This window comes from Camelina sativa, chromosome 13, assembly GCF_000633955.1.
Source record: "Camelina sativa cultivar DH55 chromosome 13, Cs, whole genome shotgun sequence".
Taxonomy (NCBI): domain Eukaryota; kingdom Viridiplantae; phylum Streptophyta; class Magnoliopsida; order Brassicales; family Brassicaceae; genus Camelina; species Camelina sativa.
The window spans coordinates 23,928,673-23,948,263 of NC_025697.1; the positions used below are offsets into that span (position 1 = coordinate 23,928,673).

At 32.4% G+C, this 19,591-nt stretch overlaps 5 protein-coding genes across 6 annotated transcripts; 4 read left to right on the plus strand and 1 right to left on the minus strand.

Moving 5' to 3' along the window:
- On the plus strand, nucleotides 215-1,264 carry LOC104738574 (DEAD-box ATP-dependent RNA helicase 18-like). Its single transcript, XM_010458730.1, has 5 exons — nucleotides 215-225; nucleotides 348-416; nucleotides 535-787; nucleotides 914-958; nucleotides 1,027-1,264. Exons 1-5 carry the CDS (start codon nucleotides 215-217, stop codon nucleotides 1,036-1,038), a joined length of 390 nt encoding a protein of 129 aa, XP_010457032.1. The 3' UTR covers nucleotides 1,039-1,264.
- LOC104738576 lies at nucleotides 2,930-5,298 on the plus strand. The gene is made up of 8 exons (XM_019234885.1): nucleotides 2,930-3,393; nucleotides 3,483-3,686; nucleotides 3,764-3,853; nucleotides 3,930-4,037; nucleotides 4,136-4,348; nucleotides 4,449-4,487; nucleotides 4,579-4,860; nucleotides 4,931-5,298. Exons 5-8 carry the CDS (start codon nucleotides 4,214-4,216, stop codon nucleotides 5,198-5,200), a joined length of 726 nt encoding a protein of 241 aa, XP_019090430.1. The 5' UTR covers nucleotides 2,930-3,393; nucleotides 3,483-3,686; nucleotides 3,764-3,853; nucleotides 3,930-4,037; nucleotides 4,136-4,213; the 3' UTR covers nucleotides 5,201-5,298.
- LOC104737758 (axial regulator YABBY 3) lies at nucleotides 10,433-14,193 on the plus strand. Of its 2 annotated transcripts, none has more exons than XM_010458011.2 (7): nucleotides 10,433-10,936; nucleotides 11,038-11,202; nucleotides 11,482-11,626; nucleotides 12,200-12,251; nucleotides 12,367-12,442; nucleotides 13,713-13,793; nucleotides 13,887-14,193. In XM_010458011.2, exons 1-7 carry the CDS (start codon nucleotides 10,823-10,825, stop codon nucleotides 13,962-13,964), a joined length of 711 nt encoding a protein of 236 aa, XP_010456313.1. In that variant the 5' UTR covers nucleotides 10,433-10,822; the 3' UTR covers nucleotides 13,965-14,193. The 2 variants fall into 2 exon arrangements, with proteins under 2 accessions (XP_010456313.1, XP_010456314.1); XM_010458012.2 differs by having other exon boundaries at nucleotides 10,437-10,936; nucleotides 12,203-12,251; nucleotides 13,887-13,981.
- On the plus strand, nucleotides 16,926-18,780 carry LOC104737759 (vesicle-associated protein 1-3). The gene is made up of 8 exons (XM_010458013.2): nucleotides 16,926-17,164; nucleotides 17,282-17,352; nucleotides 17,500-17,581; nucleotides 17,696-17,811; nucleotides 17,895-18,056; nucleotides 18,139-18,180; nucleotides 18,304-18,381; nucleotides 18,476-18,780. The coding sequence occupies exons 1-8, from the start codon at nucleotides 17,113-17,115 to the stop codon at nucleotides 18,587-18,589; spliced, it is 717 nt and encodes a 238-aa protein (XP_010456315.1). The 5' UTR covers nucleotides 16,926-17,112; the 3' UTR covers nucleotides 18,590-18,780.
- Nucleotides 18,803-19,585, minus strand: LOC109128293. Its single transcript, XM_019234363.1, has one exon. The coding sequence runs from the start codon at nucleotides 19,111-19,113 to the stop codon at nucleotides 18,931-18,933; it is 183 nt and encodes a 60-aa protein (XP_019089908.1). The 5' UTR covers nucleotides 19,114-19,585; the 3' UTR covers nucleotides 18,803-18,930.

Sequence of the window (19,591 nt, forward strand, 5' to 3'; positions counted from 1 at the left end):
CGATTGTCTAGTCTCAGTTAAGATATTACAAAGGTCTTGACAAAATATTACGTAAGATCAAAACTTTTAGAGATATTATCAAGGATGGGCATCAAAAAATTTGAGAAATCAATTTTTCTCTCGGTCTGTCGGTCACAACAAGAATTTTTACAGAAGCTATTCATAGGTTAGAGCATCTCCATTGGTTGCATTTAAGCAAAGTTGTTAGCTTAAAATGCTAAAAAAGTAAATCAAAAATATTAATTAACTAACAATCGATCTTTACATTAGAGATTTTAGAAACGATGCTTAGCTAACACGTGTCAGCTTCTGAATAAAATTTTAGAGAAAAAAATAAAAAATAAAAGCGGTGTTTTCTTTTTTGTTGATCGCTGTCGTCTTTTCTCTTTCGTCATCGAGGAAGAGTTTCATACGAGGTATTATCCAATTTCTACTCTCGCTGTTGTCAATCAACGTTTGATTTGAAAAAAATAGATCTTTGAAAGTGATTTCTCTACTGTTTATTTACCCTTTGTTTTGATCTATTTGGTTAAGATTAGGAATTGCTAATTGGGAATTGCGTTTCTCCAACCTCGAACCTCCACTCTCTGGAGATATCATTGAGGCGCTTAGTCAATCTAATTTCGGGTTCAGCACTCCGGTTCAAGCCGCCACGATTCCTTTACTATGCCGTTACAAGGATATCGCCGTCGACGCTGCCACTGGCTCTGGAAAAACACTAGCTTTCGTCCTCCCACTCGTTGAAATCCTCCGTACATCCACCTCCTACCCTCCGAAGCCTCACCAGGTAAAGATAATCTGGAAATTTAGGATTTTTATGTTACAAGTTCAATCTTTGATTTTTTAGATTGTAAGGTTTGTGGAGTTTGATAGTTATGTTTTAGGTTTGATGCTTAGTGAAATTGGATTACAGGTCATGGGGGTGATTATATCGCCAACAAGAGAGCTATCAACGCAGGTATATAATGGTGGCACATCCATTTGTTTCCACTTTAGCTAATGTGATCTTTGTGTTACTTGTTGGAGGCCAAGAGGTGAGAGCTGACGTGAAGATTATCGAAGAAGAAGGCTGCAATCTCTTGATTGGTACACCTGGAAGGTTTTCAGATATAATGGAACGACCGGAGATTGTTGAATTTCGAAATTGATATGCCCAAATTTATCCTAGAGCTACTCTCTCAAATTAAGAGGTCACCCTTAATACTTAGGAGTTGTATTCCACATAGATTCAAAATCAAACACAATAAATTATAAAGTTTTGTTATTACGCTAAACAAAATGATTTAAATTAAAAAGGCAATGCAAAATATTAAAATAAAACTGTTGTAAATTCAAGAAATCAAAAAGATAGGTCTAGGGAATTTCTTAGGAAATTACAAAATATTAAATCAATAAATTAATTAGGATTTAAACAATTAAAAATCAGATCTAGAACTCTAAACTCTTTTGAAAATAAATCAGTTCTCACTGCAAATATTATCTAAATTTAAAATCAGAAAATCCAAATCTCTTTGTAAAATTCTAGGTTAAAAATCAGCTTTAAAACAGGTTTAAACTGTTCTCAAAATCACTCAATCGAATCTCTTTGATGAAAGTAATTTTGCTCATCAAAAGGTTTTTGTCAGAATAATCAATTATATTCTCATATCAATCAATAGTCCTAATATCCAAATCCAAATGACTAATCAAAGATCTAACATTAAGAACAACCTATGATGAAGATCTAGAAAGATAAAGAATCCTAAATAAACAGATCTAATAAATCATAAAATCCCTGTGAAAAACCCTGAACCTAACAAGCAAACTACTCAGACATATTCAATAAAGAACAAAACATAATTCTGAATAATAAGCAATTGAGATTAAAAGAGTAAGGAAGGAGTTTAAGAATTCTTCTTTCAAAGCAGTTCAGATCTCTCTCCCAAAAGCTCTCAAAATCTCACAGGGTTGCAGAAAATAAAACTTGCTAGAATAAAACTTAAGGGTTTTCTAAAACCCAAAAACACTATATATATGTGCTAAAACACGCCAGGGACTTGTGTTGCAAATATGGAAAACTTTGGGCAACTTTGTAAAATTTTCAAATTTGTGATTCTTCATCGGCTGAAGAGGGTGTCGACCGATGCTCCTAAGTGGTGTCGATCGATGCCCTTGTTTCACTACAACAAATTTGCTCATCGATAGCACCAATTGATAGCACTAATTATGTAACTGCTGTTAAAGAATAGTTTCGGATTTTAGCAATTATATTACAACATTTTATTAGTGCTAAGCCCATTTTTAGCATAAACGGGAAGCGAAAGTCACTTTGGCGGCCCAAAATTTTATTCAACCGCGTTAACACTTAGCCAAAAAATTTATTCAACCGCTTTAACACTTAGAACAAAAAAATAAAAGGTCTCAGATATTTTTTTGTCCTCATCCCTTCGGTTCTCTTTCTAAATCTCAAAACCTAGACACAATCGCCGTCGACGTCTTCGATTTCCTTCTATCTTTGTATCTTCTTCTTCGATTTCCTTCTGTCTCTGTGTCGCCCGTGGTTTGTATCTTATTCTTTGATTTCTCTAGTCGAGCTATATCTTCTCCTCTTCGATTTCTCATACGAAGGTAACCTGAAATTAGACAGCTAATTGTTTTTTTTTTCAATTTCATTCTTCATCAGTAACCTAAATTTCACTTTAAATCTCCTTTTGTGAGGTGTCAAGCTCGTCCAACAACAAAGATAAACTTGAGAGAAGAGAAATCTAAAACCTAAACAACAAATCTGTAAGTTTGTTCACATTTTAGTTAAAATTTCAGGTTAGTTTGATTTTGGTCGAATATGAAAATTGCATGTTTGTGTCCTCTTCATGTGCTTGATTTCTCAAATCTGTCGAAAGTAAATTTCACTTTTAATCTCGTTTGTGTCCTCTTCATGTGCTTGATTTCTCAAATATGCTTTATTTAGATTTTTGTATTGATTTTTGTTAACTGTTTAAAAACTTATGCTTAGTTTTAGATTCAACTGTTTAAAAACTAAAATGCTGGACAAGGAATGGGTTCATTTTAGCAGGTATGTAATTGATTACATATTGTTAGGATTTCAACAAATGAATATAGACATTCGGTATCTTCGTGTGTGTCGTTCTTCCTTCCAAATACAATGAAGACTTGATCCATCATACAAAATAGGTGCCTGGAAATTTGTCCGGACGGTGGCTGCTAAGTTAGGAGATAGTGGCATGGTAATATGCCCATGCGTTGACTGTAGAAATGTAGATCGTCATTCGTGTAGTGTTGTGGTTGCTCATCTAGTAATTAGAGGCATGGATGAGACTTACAAGTTGGGGAAAGATTGGTATCACCATGGTGAAGTGAACTCAGGGGCTGACAGTTCTCTGGAAATCCATTCAGGTTGCATTTTTTCCACTACAAATATGTTAAATATAGCTTATTCTAATTACCACTCATTGTTCACAATGTTTTTATCAATGTAAATACAGGCTAGATTTGAACTTGATGAAGAGTATCAAAAGACCTATATCATGAGCCAGATGGGATGTTTGTGGGGGTGTTTTAAATCATGTCTTGTAACTAAGATCAGAAAAGCTCCTAATAACCAAGCCAGGATGAATATGCGACCGAAGAATATCCCGATTAATGATTGGCGCAAATTTATCAGATTGAAGACTAGCAACAACTTTAAGGTACTTGCTTGTTATAAGTTTGGTGATTTTATTATAACATTTCTTACTTTCTATATTTTAACAACATTTCTACGTAGGTTGTTAGTGATAAATTCAAGGAACGAAGGCGTAAACAGATTCCTCACACTTGCAGCCGTAAAGGAATGGTTAGACTAGCAGAAGAGATGGTGAGTTTTTAATTGTATGATCTTAGCTATATTGTCAAATCATTACTTGTAATATCATTTCTTTATTTAATTTCAGAAAAAAGAATGCCCTGAACCATCTAAGGTCACAAGGCTGAAAGTTTGGGTAAAGTCAAGAACCAAAAAAGATGGAACGCCGGTTAATACTGTCGCCGCTGAAAAGATTGTCAGTCTAGACTATACTCTATATTTTCTGTTTGCATGTTTATGAATTAGTAGTCAGATAATGTAAATTGTTTATGCATTTGTTTATTTGATATTCAGAGAAAGGCAGCTGAGTTGGAGAGTGTTCCTCAGGTTTCATAATTGTTAGGAGCTGATAATCCTGGTCGGTTAAGGGCTATGGGCAGAGGGATGAGTATGACAAAACTGTCTTTTTTCCAAGTCAACAGTAAGTGTATGGCTGAAATGAAAGAAAAGCAAGTTAGTTTACAAAGAAAAGTAGATGACTTACAAGCTGTCATTGAACATTTGAAGGTTAGTAGTCTTTTAACATTNTTTGTAACATTAAAACATTATTAGAGTGAAATGGTATTGATTCATTAGTTCTTAGTTACCTTTTGTTTTTATGTACCAGAGAGGAGAACCTGAGGTCGGGGAAAATTCAGCTGCAAGGGTACGTAATCATGTTTTTTTTTTTTTTGCAGTAGATCATATATCATTAATTTAAACTTACATTTAACTTTTAACGATGAAAATATTTGTAGAGTGTCACTAATAGAGCACATCCTAAGTGTTTGCTTCTGGATTATAATGGTACTGGTGAGATTGTTGCTGAAGCTCTTGTGATGTCTTCTGATCCTCAAGACTTTGTGAATGGGATTCCATTAGGGCCTAACTCCTATAAAGTGTTGGTAGAAAATGCAATCAAACCAGATGCATTCCTATGTAGACCTACAACTAACATCCTGAATATGGAACAAGCTGTTGGAGAAATGCTTGCTTGGCCAGATGACAATTGTATTTTCCACGAAGACAATGCGCCAAAGGTAAAAATAACATATATGTATATAACTGGGTATTTTGATAATCAATAACATATATTTTCACATGTTTCAGAGTCCAAATACAGCTTCTGCAAACAAGTGTATACTACTAAATTGGAGAGGAAATGAAGAAGTGGTTGTTGCTGAAGGACGTTGGCAGTCAAAAGAACTAGATGCATTGGTTAATGGACTTCCAATCGGACCTAATGTAGTAAAGGTATTTGTGGATGTGGTCTTGAAACCTGAGACATTTCTATGGAAACCTACAACAAAAATTAGTATCATTAAGGACTGTTTGAAGACTTTCGTAGCATGGCCAGAGGACAAAGTGGTAATGGTTTGAAACTGAAGTACCTTTGTCTAGATTACGAGAACTTATGCTATTTAGACTTGTGTTGTTTAGCTTATGGGAACTTATGGTATTGAGACTTATGAAGTTTATCTTATGGGAACTTATGATATTGAAACTTATGTACGTTGAGACTTATATAATTTTTGGATTAAAGTGTATCTGTTGGATGTTTTATATTATATATATTTTCATATAAAACAGGTTCCACTTTTAAAATGTAACCATATAATAGTTCTAATATGAACAGGTAATATAGCACAATGGATTTTAATTTTATCAAAAAAATACTAAATCATAGCACAAATATTAAGACATTATATTAAATATAACAACAATAAAATATTGCAACAATATAAATTATAATAGCAGTGCAATAATGTTATTGAATAATTTTTAAGAACATTTACAGACGCTATATTTAAAACATTTATAACGCCGACATTACGCTATTATATATAACGATATAATAGCAGGAGTAAAAAACGCTATTGTATGGGGGTCTATTATAGCTTGGGCAGAGACAACATTTACAAAAACGCTGTGTATCACATATAATAGCATTTATCGAACGCTAAGAATGGACAAATTTGTTGTAGTGTGTTGATCCGAGTCCAAATTGATTCTTCGAGATTTATGCTCCAAAATGATCCAAATTGCTCCACTTTGCTCCTTATGTGTCAAAGTCCTAGAAAACCTGCAAAGACTCAAAAACATCCTAGAAAACAAATCAAAAGACTCAAAAAGACTCCTTATATCATGGTTAAAAACCACAAAAACCATGATATATCAGAAATCTTGAGGTAGTTTTCGTTAATCATGGATTTATCTTTCTTTTAAGATGATGTTGTTGATACTATAGTTGGATTTGGTTATGATTTCTAAACAACTTGAAAGTTTAGATTGTTACTTAAACTGTTTGAAGTTTATAGTTGAACCTTTTTGCATATGTAGATTCTTATTTTGGATGAGGCAGATAGACTTTTGGAGATGGGGTTCTAGAAGCTGGGTGAATTACATTATCTCTCGCTTGCAAAAGCAGAGGAGGACTGACCTCTTTTCAGCTACACAAACAGAAGGTGTTGAGGTAGTATAAGTTCAATGTATAAATATGTACATTTCCTATTTATGCGTTTCTTAGCCGTGTATTTCTCCTTCTCTCTATAGTATATGGAATGCGAAGCAGATAAGAAATCATCACAATTAGTGGATCTGCTCATCAAGAACAGTAATAAAAAGCTTATGGTGTAAGTTTATAATATTTCACACAGACTTATAAACTGAAACATTCTTATAAATAGTCTAAATTACTCTGCAGATTCTTCATGACTTGTTTATGGAGTATATTCAGTTTCAAGTTTTTATAAATATACAATATTAAAAATAATAAACAAATTTTATTATACTATAATAATTTTCAAAATAATAAATTTAAATTAGTGACCACAATATTAGATACTACCAATGAACCATAAAAACAGAAAATTTCCTAAGAAGTTTGTTAACTTCACTTTTATTCACTTTTATTCAAAATTAATGTTTTTAGCAACTTTGCTTAAATGCAACCAATGGAGATGCTCTTAGCATGCAAGAAATTAAGAGTCATCATCATCCTAAATAATATATATTAGGTTTTACCCCGTACACCACAGGTCTATTATTTTGTTGATATGATACTGTAATAGTTTTGTGGTGCTTGTAGTCGATGGTGAATTGCATCTATATATATATTGTTAACAATTGTAGATAATGTTTGTATAAACTCTTGATTCCCAAGTTGAGAATATACATTTTATGATTTTGTTAGTTATGATTTAGGAATGAATGATATGTCATATTTTTATTTTTATTCTCAATTAATATTATTGGATTAATAGTGTACATATAAAGCTAATAAGAACTTAGCAAATATGTAATCATTTATTAAACGCAAATTAGATATTTCCTAAGATGTTTTTATCTTGAATTAGTTGCTATATTATAGGGATGTGATTACAGAATTTGTGTTATAAATTAGATCTTTCTTAGGATACAATGGGCATTAATTAACATTAATTGGATGTAAATAAGTACGCTATAGATTAAAAACCGGTCCAAAATATTCGGTAATTTTAAGGAGGATCCGGATAATTGAATCGGCTATAATTTTAGTTAAAAATCTGACCCGAAGTTAGCAAAAAGCCAAAAAGTGATGGTACTCTATTGTACTTCAAAAATGTATTTCGAGCTCTATATGTGGATATACTTGTTTGATTATAAATATCCTAAGAAATTTTTTAAATATATATCCGTTTATAAAAATTCAAATCACATCATATGCTGAAATTTTTTTATTAACTTTATGTATTAAATAGTAATTAAAATAATTAAATATAAGATTAAATAAAAGTGTAAGGAGAATTATATTTTAGTCTAACATATTGATTTAAATTAGGTAGATAGTTTTTAGGAAATTAATATTATCAAATAAGGAAATGATTGTGTTTGATTGTAAGGATTGTAAAGAATTTAGTTGAGACTTGTTTGAATACAAAGATAAGAGAGGATAACACAAAAATGTAATTCAAAAATGGTAAGATAGATGAGACTGAACAAGTTAAAAAAGAAAAGAAACAAGTTAGAAATATGTTGTTATTTCACTACACATAAAGTAGTTCTGGTTGGTTTGTTAGAGGTCTTGAAAAGATATGCCTAGTGAAGTGTAAAACCGTGGCACTGCGAATAAAATGGCTAGAAACGGGAATGTTAATGAGAAAATAGAGAGAAAGACAGACACATACACGTGCATACTTAGATGTTGATTGTTTTCCAAAGTGTTTGTGTGTGTGAGAAATGACAGCTCTCTCTCACTCTCTCACCCATTCATTCAGGCGGTGCAAAAGTTCAATAAATTATTTTGAAACAGTTTTCAAATATCTATTTAAATACAGTCCTAATAAAAATTTAGAAAAAAAAAAAAAAAAAAACCAAACCAAAACACAAGAGGGAAATTAAAGTATCTTTCAAAGTAAAAGAAAAAAAGAGAGAGAGATCTCTGTCGGTCCGTCGTTGTTGACAAACAATACATGCCTAGCCTAGCTCTGTACAATATAGAGATATGTGTGTGTAAGGTAGATTGAGATATGAATGGTCAAATCGGAAACAAAAACAGTATATGTTCTTAAATAAGCTTCTTCTTTCTTTAACTTTTTGTTGCTTTAATTTCCGTAACATGATTTCGCCATTATTATTTTTATAATTAGTCAACTTCGACGCCTTGTGTCTTCCTCGATTTTAATGTTCTGTCTTTCTGTCTTTCTGTCTTTCTGTCTTTCTCTGCTTTCATTGTTTATTTCATTTGATATCATACCATATATATATCGAACCTAAACACAGATATTTTCAATGGTAAATTATGATTAAAATCTTAATAAAAAAAATTATCCATCAATCCTATGATGAATCTTTCAAGTTTCAACCAACATATTAATAATGAACTGATTATTTCATACAACTATTTTCTTACGACTTTATTCAATAACATAGCATAGGTGTGTGTGATAGGTGCAAATTAATACACCTAATATATATATATATATATATATGTTTTAATACTACTATTCTCTTTATTTTTATTAGATTGATGTTTTGACAACATATATTAAGAAAAAGTAAAAAGAACTTGTTTATGAATTAGTTTATAATTACTTTTTGATAGAAAAGGAAAATATAAACCATAAATAACATGTCATGTGAAAAAGAACATAAAGTGAAAAAATTATTTCAAGGTTTTTATCTACAACATCATTTTTAAGAACAAGAAAAAAATCTAAAATATCAATCTATTAAGAACAAAGGAGTATTTATTTTATACTATTTGACTCTTACAAATATCATATTCTATGTACATCGGGGCAGTCATAATAATTAGTCCAGAAAAAAAAAAAGATGATAATAATTTCTGTATATATAAATTTGATTTTCACTATGACCTAATAATTACCACGGGAATTGGAAAATTACCACCAAAATGGTGGTCCTGTATTATGGAATTTAGTGAAACAACACACTTGCGGGTAAATTGAAATAATGATGACAAAATGATATACATAGGAATATAGAGAATGTATATACTACTACAATAATAGAAATAAAAAAAGGCATGGAATTGACGAGGATCGAGGGAAAGAGTGGTGTGGCAGAAATGTTATTAAGTGTGAAAACAACTGATGAATGAGCCTTTGCTTAATCACTTCCATGCACAAGTCCCTTTCCTCTCCCTCTCTCTCCCACTTCATCGAACTTTGCGTCATTCATATTTCCTTTTTCTAAAAATCAAAAGTATTTCAGTTGAATTCAATTCAAAACCGTAACCAGTTAAGATTTCACTTCGTTTATTTATTTTACATTATCTTCTTCTTTTGCGGAGTAGACCTGTGTAATGACCTCGATACGCAGAAGACTTGGATTCACTGCGAGTGTATGTGCATGTAAAAACAAAAACATATTTATGACTACTTTTAATTAACTCTATGGGTGTAAAATGCCAAGGATTTTGCTGAGACACCACAACACCCAATCAAGTTTCAAGTACTCCTGCTTTTAGGTCTATGAAAACAACACCAGCCTTAATTATCTAATTTTCCCCCTCTTTATCTGAGGTTTAAATTGTACAGTAGTTGCTATATATATATATATATTGTTATTTGTGTTACCGATGCGTGCGACCACGTAACAGATGCTTTACCAAACAAGAAAACTTCAACTCCGGACTTAATGTTAACATGTTTAGTTTATTTTCATTTTCGATGTTCAGCATTATATTGTTCAAATAAACCCCTAACCCTATTGCTATGGTTAAATATTATCTACATGTATGTGTCATGACACTAATTGCCAAATTGAAGCTTTGTTTGTTTCCGTTTATATGAGGTTTAAATAGTTGATTAGAAAAACAAAAAAAGTTAAGATGTTTGTCGTATGTAATATGTTTGCTGCTGCACAAATCTTGACATTTTATATAAACCTTTGAAATCTTTTTATTTATTCTGCACCGACCAGCTACATAATTACAGTACTATACATAGCTAATTATTTAATTTCAAATACTCTGGTGTCAATATTTTTATGAGATTTTGATTTCGTTCTCTTTTTAATCACATATCAATTAGTGTTTTAAAAATCTGATTCAATATAAAATATAAGAAAAGGATGGATTGGAATAAGAAAATCCCGGTTCAAAAGGGTGGTAAATTAAATGAGAATGCAGGTATGCAGCAATGGCCTCTTCTACATCACATGTCTCCCAATTTGTTTAGGTACAGTGTCCCTTCATATTTACATAAAGAGAAAGTTCTCTCTCTCTTTCTCTCTCTCTAAACCACATCTTTCTTCTATTTTCTCCACCGTTCTTTCTCTCTCTCTTTCTTTCTCGACTTCAACTTCTGGAGAAGTACTACACATTTATAAGGTACTGCTCATCACCCAACACTAACACAATTGTCAAAAAGTGTGGTGGAAAGAGGGATCTACTTCTATCTGAATATCGATCAGTCATATCTTTTCAATCAAATCAAACCCTTCTCTTACTCCTTTTTGTTTCAAAAGAAAAAAAAAAAGAAAAAAAAGAAAGAGTCGATGTCGAGCATGTCCATGTCGTCCTCCTCAGCTCCAGCTTATCCACCGGACCACATCTCATCTACGGACCAGCTCTGTTACGTCCATTGCAGCTTCTGCGACACTGTCCTTGCTGTAAATTTGGATTCTTATCTCATCCCAATATATCCGTATATCAAAATTTCTAGCTCTAGCTAGGGTTTCACATAAATTAATTCATGCGTGATTGGCGGCAGGTGAGTGTTCCTCCGAGTAGTTTGTTCAAGACGGTGACGGTGAGATGCGGACACTGTTCAAATCTTTTGTCGGTCACTGTGAACATGAGAACTCTTCTTCTTCCCTCCGTTTCCAACATTGGCCATTCCTTTATACCTCCTCCTCCTCCTCCTCCCAATCTTTTGGTACATCAATTTTATAAACATGGGAAAAAATAGGGTTTTATTTCTTTCAAGAGAAATAGGGTAATAATTAATTAGGGCTTTTCGAGAAACGAATTATTGTGGAAATCCAAAAAAGTTTAATTTGGTTAGCATCACATGCTAGATCTTATACTAGGTTCTTGCTGCATAGAGACAATCCGCAATGGCAATGGCTAGGGCTTCATAATTCGAGAAACAGCAAAATTAATCAAAGAAGTTTTGTTTTTGCCAATTAGTCTGCTGATGATTTCATTTTGTTAGGAGGAGATGCGAAGCGGAGGGCAGAATATAAACATGAACATGATGATGAGCCACCACGGTGCAGCTCACCACCCAAATGAGTCTTTGGCTATGGCGGCTCGCAACGGACTGCAGGAGATGCCTCGGCCGCCACCAGCCAATAGACGTAACATTCTATCTTCTATTCTTTTTTTTCAGCATCTCCACATATACAAGAACAAACCCTAATTATTTCACAAAAACCCTATCCATTCATTTATCATTTCGTTTCACATATATACCCCAAACAATCTCGTTTCTTTTTGTTTTGGATTTTCGAAACTTCGATTTTCATTTTTATTTCCCGAGTATTTGACTTCTCTCGCATATATGCTTTTTTTTTTTTTTTTTGAAAGAAAAAATTGTCTCCACAAAAGAAAATTTAACAAGTCATCTGTTTATCCCCCGGAAATCTAGCTATACCTATAGACGCCAATTGATATATTTTTGGGGGTAGATCGTAAGAAAGATAATGATGAAGTGATGATGATAACGAGAAGTGAGAGGGAGAGAGAGAGAGAGAGAGCTAGGAGAGATAGAGAGAGATGTTATCTTTATTATATGATTATTTTTTGTGAGTTTTCTTAAAGATTTTTTGGGAGTCATATATATATATATATATATACACATATCAATAATGTTAATACAAATGAAGATTTTTGAAAATTGAATATGTTCTGTTTGTTTCTTTGTGAAAAAGCAGCCCCAGAGAAGCGACAAAGAGTACCATCTGCTTACAACCGATTCATCAAGTAAATTTTTATTCCTTTGCTTAATATGGGATCATTTCCCTAATTAACCATTTACTCGTATTTACAAAAAAAGATGATGTGACAGAGAGAGATTTAACAAATATAAATTCGACAGGGAGGAGATCCAACGTATAAAGGCAGGCAACCCTGATATCAGCCACAGAGAAGCCTTCAGTGCTGCTGCCAAAAACGTACATTACTCTTTATATTATACCCTTCTCTCTTTTACACTTTTTTCTTTCTTATATACACACATATATGCATAAGCATACTTACTCGTTACGACTTGAATAATAGTATATATAAACTGAGGTCTGCACCTAGATATGAGTTTTGGAGCTACATACATTGATTCTCACGTTGCTTTTTTAAAAAGAAGAACATAATAATAGTNAGAGAGAGAGAGAGCTAGGAGAGATAGAGAGAGATGTTATCTTTATTATATGATTATTTTTTGTGAGTTTTCTTAAAGATTTTTTGGGAGTCATATATATATATATATATATACACATATCAATAATGTTAATACAAATGAAGATTTTTGAAAATTGAATATGTTCTGTTTGTTTCTTTGTGAAAAAGCAGCCCCAGAGAAGCGACAAAGAGTACCATCTGCTTACAACCGATTCATCAAGTAAATTTTTATTCCTTTGCTTAATATGGGATCATTTCCCTAATTAACCATTTACTCGTATTTACAAAAAAAGATGATGTGACAGAGAGAGATTTAACAAATATAAATTCGACAGGGAGGAGATCCAACGTATAAAGGCAGGCAACCCTGATATCAGCCACAGAGAAGCCTTCAGTGCTGCTGCCAAAAACGTACATTACTCTTTATATTATACCCTTCTCTCTTTTACACTTTTTTCTTTCTTATATACACACATATATGCATAAGCATACTTACTCGTTACGACTTGAATAATAGTATATATAAACTGAGGTCTGCACCTAGATATGAGTTTTGGAGCTACATACATTGATTCTCACGTTGCTTTTTTAAAAAGAAGAACATAATAATAGTAACAATCCAACGTATTATAAAATAATGATAAGCCTACTGTATATGTCCAACATATTTTAGCTAGAATAGTGTCAGAATCTACTCTAGGGTTTCAATAGAATCTATTCTAGGGCTTCAATAAAGTCCTCAAGCAGACATTTAGTCGGGATTAGTTTCTCATATATATACGTATATTTTTGACCAGTTTTTATGTTTTGTTTATAAGATTTATACTTATATGATCTATATTATATAAAATATAATAGCTTTGATAGTAAGGGATAACCTTTGCGACAAAAAAATTGAGTTTCTTTAATACAGTTTTACAAAAAAAAAAAATTATATAAAATATATAGAGTTCAAAATAATAAATCCAATTTGAGCAGTTTATATTTCTTTTTCAAAAAAAAAAATTGAGCAGTTTATACTTATAATGCATGTGTGTGGTGAAGCAGTGGGCTCATTTCCCTCACATACACTTTGGTCTCATGGCGGATCATCCACCCACGAAGAAGGCAAACGTGCGCCAACAACAGGTTACTACTTTTAAGTATATGTATAATCAGGTGATCGATATGGATAGAATTAGTTAGCTGTATTATAATACTTTTTTCTAAAAATGAATTTAGGAAGGAGAGGATGGGATGATGGGATCAAGAGAAGGGTTCTACGGGTCAGCTGCGAATGTTGGGGTGACCAATAACTAGCTAGCCGAGGACTTTAATTCCGATCCCTACGCAATTTCCAAATCTTACGATCATTTTATAAGCTTCAATGTGGTTAATTTTCACTAGCTCAAAACATAACTTTATTATGATGATGATGATGATGATGATATTGATATTTGATCGATCAGGAGACATTTTTCGTATTTTTTCTTCTCGGAACTAAATTATATATTCGCATTGGAATGATGAAAAAGGAACCCTTCCAATTTTCAAATGGCCCGTGTAACACGGGCAGTACTGAGTATGTTGTAGTAGTAGTAGTAGTTAGGCTTTACCATACATTTGTTATATGATTGTTCTTTATTTCTTATCAAATTCGTAGTTGATTACTAGTGTATTATTATTGGGAAGAAGAAGAACTACTACTGTATATATCAAATAAATAATCAAAGAAAACCCAAAGCGAAAAAGAAAACTAGATTCAGACCCGCACGTACGTGCGGGATTGCTTTCCAAAACTAAGTTTATTGTTTAGTGAAACTGTAATTTTAAAGAATAAAACTGTAATTTTTTTAATAATTCGTTTATCGATAACTAAGACGAGTAAAAAATGTGTCGTGAATGTGGTATAGTAACTGTAATTGTATTAATTAATATTAGTAAACAATATCTTATAATTTGTAATGACAAATCTATACAATATTTAAAGCCTACGATAATTTTAGATGACCCATCATTACTGAAGAGTCTTCATGTATTGTTAGACTGTTTTATCTCCAGCCCATAATAAGGTGTTTAAGTACTTCCATAAGTTTTTATAGTGTTATATAATTTAAATTAATTTGTTCATAAAAAGAATTATACAACGTAATCAATTTCAATTTTTAGTTTTTATTTAATCTGGTTTTGGGTTTTATATCGGGTATTAATTCTTGTTTTATAAATCCATTTTTCTTGGAAATAATCAATGTATCCAAAGTCAGATCGATAGCTTCGATCCACGCCCATCGTTGATCAAGTTAAGTAAATTTTCATATTGTCTGGTTTTCTAGGAGATGTAAATTAGATTTAAAAAACTTGATAGTCTGATCACAACCCCGAAATCTAAATCGAAACCTCGTCATCCTGATTATATAATTTTCTTCATACTTAATAAATACTTAAATATATATCTTGAAAATAATACTCTACACTTTCATCATTCAACTTCTAACTCTAGAGAAATTTCTTATTAAATATGTGGTTAACCTGTTTTAGAAAAATCTCAAGAAATTTTAGTTCCCAACATAGATTTTGTTATGAAAGATCATATAATGTTTGCCGAAATAAATAAAGATTTAAAGAATGTATAAAGTTACATGACTGCCTCTCGCAAATCATATAAATGTCACACATAATCTTACACAAATTGGTTTCATGTAAGAGGCATAATCCACCATTAATCATCACTGACGCCTTGACTAGTAGTTATTTATAAGCGAGAATAAACTAAAGCAATAGAAAGTAAGTGTTCTATTCATATTGCAATAGTTAAAAAAATGCATATCTAAGTAATGTAAGAGACTCGAGTCCATAAATTGCTTATATGTTTTGAAAAACTTCTTTGAACACCATATTCATAGTTTGTTTTTGTGGTTTCCCATTTTTACCAAAGATTAGCACCTTAGCCACTATTTGAAAGTCACTCTTGATATAACAACATAGAGCTGTCTATGTGAAAAACATTGCAATTTCATACAATCACAATGTACATTATTAGGATTAATCGTAATCATCTATGTTTTTAAAAAATATAAGTACATAGATAAAAGATTTATATTTACGAATATAAGCTCACTTCGACATGTGCTAAGATCACTTCTAAGGTTTATCCAATGAAACTCGTGTACTGTCGCCATGAGTGAACAATCCGCACTTAATCTTTATAGTCGTCTTGAATGGCTTAATGTTAGCAAAGCTAGTGATTCCATTATTTTGCAGCCTTTTTTTTCCTAGAATATATTAAATGAGTATCGAGTATATTATTGTAAGCTACATTGTTTTCGACGACCCATATATTTATAGTTGAAGACCTAGGTATTTGGAATATACCTAGCATATATTTTGCGAGTAAATGATTATATGGGGATATGGTAAGTAGCAAAGATTTCGCGTAATTTTCTTTTGTTAGTTTAGGTAACATTTGAAACGATATTGTTGGTAATTTTTAAAGTTTGGTATGGTTCTTTACATTGTGTCGTTATTTTATTTAATTTTATATATTTAGGAAAGCTTTAATTTTAAATGATTTTGGTAGATGATTCCCTTTATTGATTTTGTAATAAATTGGAGATATGCAAATTGGTAATTCGCTTGATTATAGGGACATAAGTATTATATGTTTCTCATTATTGTTGCTATTCGTAGAAATTATAGGAATTCATAGTTAATATTTGTTATTTAAAGAATGCTGTTTTGAAATATTGTATTTAATGTAAGTAGGCCACTAAATGGTCGCATATTGGATATCGATGTTATGGGCCGCTCGTTTATCATTTTATATATCTTATTTATGCGCCACATGTTTTTCTACTATATGATATATATTTGTTTGGTGACGGGAATAAGTAATCTTATTCGGAACCACAAAACACAATCCGAACTAACAAAAACAGAGTGACGATAAGATCAGCGTGTTTTGACTAATAAAATTACTTTAATAACCATGTTGTTTTCTATGCTTTTATTATATTTTCAAGGGTATTTTATGTCATATTTTGTCAATTTTATTACTACAGACCAAAAAATGATTCCCTTTTTAATAGTATAGATAGAAAAAAAAAGAAAAAAGAAAATGCATACGAAGACCGGAAGACGGGCCACAAATAAAGTGACAAAGACTGATGGAACTTCGTATTGGGCTTGATGAAACCCAAAAGAAGTTTATTTCTGTTGGGCCTATTTCAGTCATAAACATGACGAGCGAGCGATGTTCAGACGACAGGAAAAGAAAAAAAAAAAAAAAAAAAATTAAAAGGAAGCTAATTTACCATTTTTGGAGCTCCGTCGTATATCTTTTTTTTTTTAATACTCATTTCCTTGATCAAAACTTGTATTAAGGAGGTATTCAGATTTTGTAAATTGAACAAACCCTAAAAAAAGAAAAAAAAAGTGATAGAGAAAGGCGAAAAGGGGGAGAGAGAGCATCATGACAACCGGAGATCTCATCAATATCCATCCAACAGAGCTCAAATTCCCTTGTAAGTTTCGGTTTTTTTGATTTTGGAATTTCCGATTTCCGTTGAAAAATATATATATTTATTAATTGTATTGTATGGTTTGGTTTGGAATTGGGTTGGGGTTTGGGGGGGGTGAAGTCGAGTTGAAGAAGCAGAGTTCGTGTTCGATGCAATTGACCAACAAGACTACTCAATGTGTCGCTTTTAAGGTCCTTTTTCTTTCTTTCTTTCTTTCTTACACTCAGAGATAGATTAGAATTAGATAGAGAGATCTTTGCTTTGGTTTTTATTCATGTTTTATTTTGATAGATAGATAGATAGATAGATACACTAATTATAATAAATAAAAAAAACAGGTAAAAACAACGAGTCCTCGCAAGTACTGTGTCCGTCCAAACACTGGTGTTGTCTTACCCGGTGATTCCTGCAATGTTACAGGTTTTTTTTTTTGTGCATTTTTGAATTGAGAATGAGAATGAGAGTGGTGCTCTTCTTGTCTTGGTGTGTACTTTGTCTTTTTTTTTTTTTTTTTATATAATTAAAATGTTTCAGTGACGATGCAAGCCCAGAAAGAGGCACCTCTTGATATGCAATGCAAAGACAAGTTCCTTGTTCAGACTGTTATTGTCTCTGATGGTACTTCTTCCAAAGATGTCCTCGCCGAAATGGTCTCTCTCTCTCTCTTGCTCTCATTCTCTTTGTTTTGCTTTGCACTCTCCGTTTTCTTAATGGTTCTTCTTCGTTGGTGCAGTTCACCAAGGAGGCCAGTAGAGTGATTGAGGAGTTCAAATTGCGGGTTGTTTACATCCCTGCTAATCCTCCTTCACCTGTCCCCGAAGGTTCTGAAGAAGGCAACTCTCCTAGGCCTTCCCTCAACGACTTCCCCTCTCATAATGCCTCTCTTTTTGATGACGTTTGTTTCCATTCCTTTCATCTATCTATCTATCATCCTCCTCCTTTTAAGTTATATTTCTAATGCGTTTCTTGTTTGCCAGATGTCTAGAACGTTTGAACAAACTAATGAGAAATCTTCTGAGGTTACTACTTGTCTCAATCTTTTTCTTCTTTCACCATTATATATATATATATAAAAATAACAAAAAAAAAAAAAAACTCTTTCTCTTTCTGTAAATGCTGACCATTGTATATTTTTGCCTCAGGCATGGTCCATGATTTCCAAATTGACCGAGGAGAAGACTAATGCTATCCAACAAAGTCAGCAGCTTCGACGGGAACTGGTTTAGCCTATCTCTCTATCTACTTGTTTTTTTTTTTTTTTTTAATTATTTAGCTGAATCTTCTTCATAAGAGGGAATTTGTGTATTTCATCAGGAAATGCTGAGGAGAGAATCAAGCAAGAAGCAGTCGGGCGGTCATTCCTTACTGTTTATGCTGCTCGTGGGTCTCCTTGGTTGCTTCTTTGGCTACATCTTGAACCGGACTTAAACCCCTATATATATGGGGTTATAGCTTCATCATCTTTTTTAATCCATCATATCGTTGCAAAGTTCTAAAGAGAGTATTTTTTTGACCAGATTTTTTCTTTAAAAATTGAGGTGTTTTTATTTATTTATTTTTTAAAGCTGTAAAATGAATAGCTGCTGTAGCTCAGGAACAAAGTGATTTTGGGGCTGTTATTGATTTAAAGCACACTTTGAGTAAGATCTGAAGAGTCGTTGTTATGATTGTAATTAGATCAGCTGATTCATTAAGAAAACAAAGAAGGTTGTTGGAAGTAACAACAAAAAAAACAAGTAGATAAATAGAAGGCAGTGTGACATGTTTCTTTAGTCTTGAAAGTCTTCCAAGGACTTGGTCTTTGTCTTACGGTATCTCTCTTCCATTTGCTTGGCCATGGAATAGGCTGCTTGAGCCACCTTTTCTATGTTTGGAACGTTGTAGCTCTGCGCTACATAAATCCCGCAGATGGTTCCGCACACGAAGGAGAAGTAGCTTCTTATCAACCCCATTTTTTTTTATATTTTACCCACCTTATCAGATTTATCCTAAGAGAAGCCACTGGGTTTTCTCTAATATATATACTACTAAAGAGCTTCGTCTTTTGCTTCTTTTCCAAGGGGTTTACCGGTTAATTAATTCCTCTCTAACTTTTTCTCCAAGGGTCAACTCCTTAAATCTCGCCCATGGAGTATTATATTTTCGAAGATATGACACTGTCGTTTTCCAACTGCAACAGCTGTATTTATTTTCTAGTGAGCCGAGTAGATTTTCTGAAGGTTTCAATTATGAGAAGAAGACAACATACCTTAGAGACTAGAGATAACACAAACAATTGTGGCCACAAAGACAATTGATAAAATGCACCAACAATGAAAAGAAAGAAAGCAATTTTGTAAAGGGCCTCTTTTCTTTTTTCTCCTTCATTGGTATCCATCCCATAGCCATTAGATTCAAAGGTAAACAAAAAAAAAAAAAAAAAAAAAAAAA

What these genes read in the sequence shown, in the direction of transcription:
- LOC104738574 (XM_010458730.1), top strand. An exon ending in GAGGAAGAGTTTCATACGAG is followed by an intron (nt 417 to 534) that starts GTATTATCCAAT and finishes TATTTGGTTAAG; the next exon opens with ATTAGGAATTGCTAATTGGG. An exon ending in ACCCTCCGAAGCCTCACCAG is followed by an intron (nt 788 to 913) that starts GTAAAGATAATC and finishes ATTGGATTACAG; the next exon opens with GTCATGGGGGTGATTATATC.
- LOC104738576 (XM_019234885.1), top strand. Translation starts at nt 4,214, where the DNA reads ATGGGCAGAGGGATGAGTATGACAAAACTGTCTTTTTTCCAAGTCAAC. An exon ending in GGGAAAATTCAGCTGCAAGG is followed by an intron (nt 4,488 to 4,578) that starts GTACGTAATCAT and finishes AAATATTTGTAG; the next exon opens with AGTGTCACTAATAGAGCACA. An exon ending in ACGAAGACAATGCGCCAAAG is followed by an intron (nt 4,861 to 4,930) that starts GTAAAAATAACA and finishes CACATGTTTCAG; the next exon opens with AGTCCAAATACAGCTTCTGC.
- LOC104737758 (XM_010458011.2), top strand. Translation starts at nt 10,823, where the DNA reads ATGTCGAGCATGTCCATGTCGTCCTCCTCAGCTCCAGCTTATCCACCG. An exon ending in GCTTACAACCGATTCATCAA is followed by an intron (nt 12,252 to 12,366) that starts GTAAATTTTTAT and finishes TAAATTCGACAG; the next exon opens with GGAGGAGATCCAACGTATAA. An exon ending in CAAACGTGCGCCAACAACAG is followed by an intron (nt 13,794 to 13,886) that starts GTTACTACTTTT and finishes AAATGAATTTAG; the next exon opens with GAAGGAGAGGATGGGATGAT.
- LOC104737759 (XM_010458013.2), top strand. Translation starts at nt 17,113, where the DNA reads ATGACAACCGGAGATCTCATCAATATCCATCCAACAGAGCTCAAATTC. An exon ending in AACAGAGCTCAAATTCCCTT is followed by an intron (nt 17,165 to 17,281) that starts GTAAGTTTCGGT and finishes GGGGGGGTGAAG; the next exon opens with TCGAGTTGAAGAAGCAGAGT. An exon ending in AGCAGCTTCGACGGGAACTG is followed by an intron (nt 18,382 to 18,475) that starts GTTTAGCCTATC and finishes GTATTTCATCAG; the next exon opens with GAAATGCTGAGGAGAGAATC.
- LOC109128293 (XM_019234363.1), bottom strand. Translation starts at nt 19,113, where the DNA reads ATGGGGTTGATAAGAAGCTACTTCTCCTTCGTGTGCGGAACCATCTGC.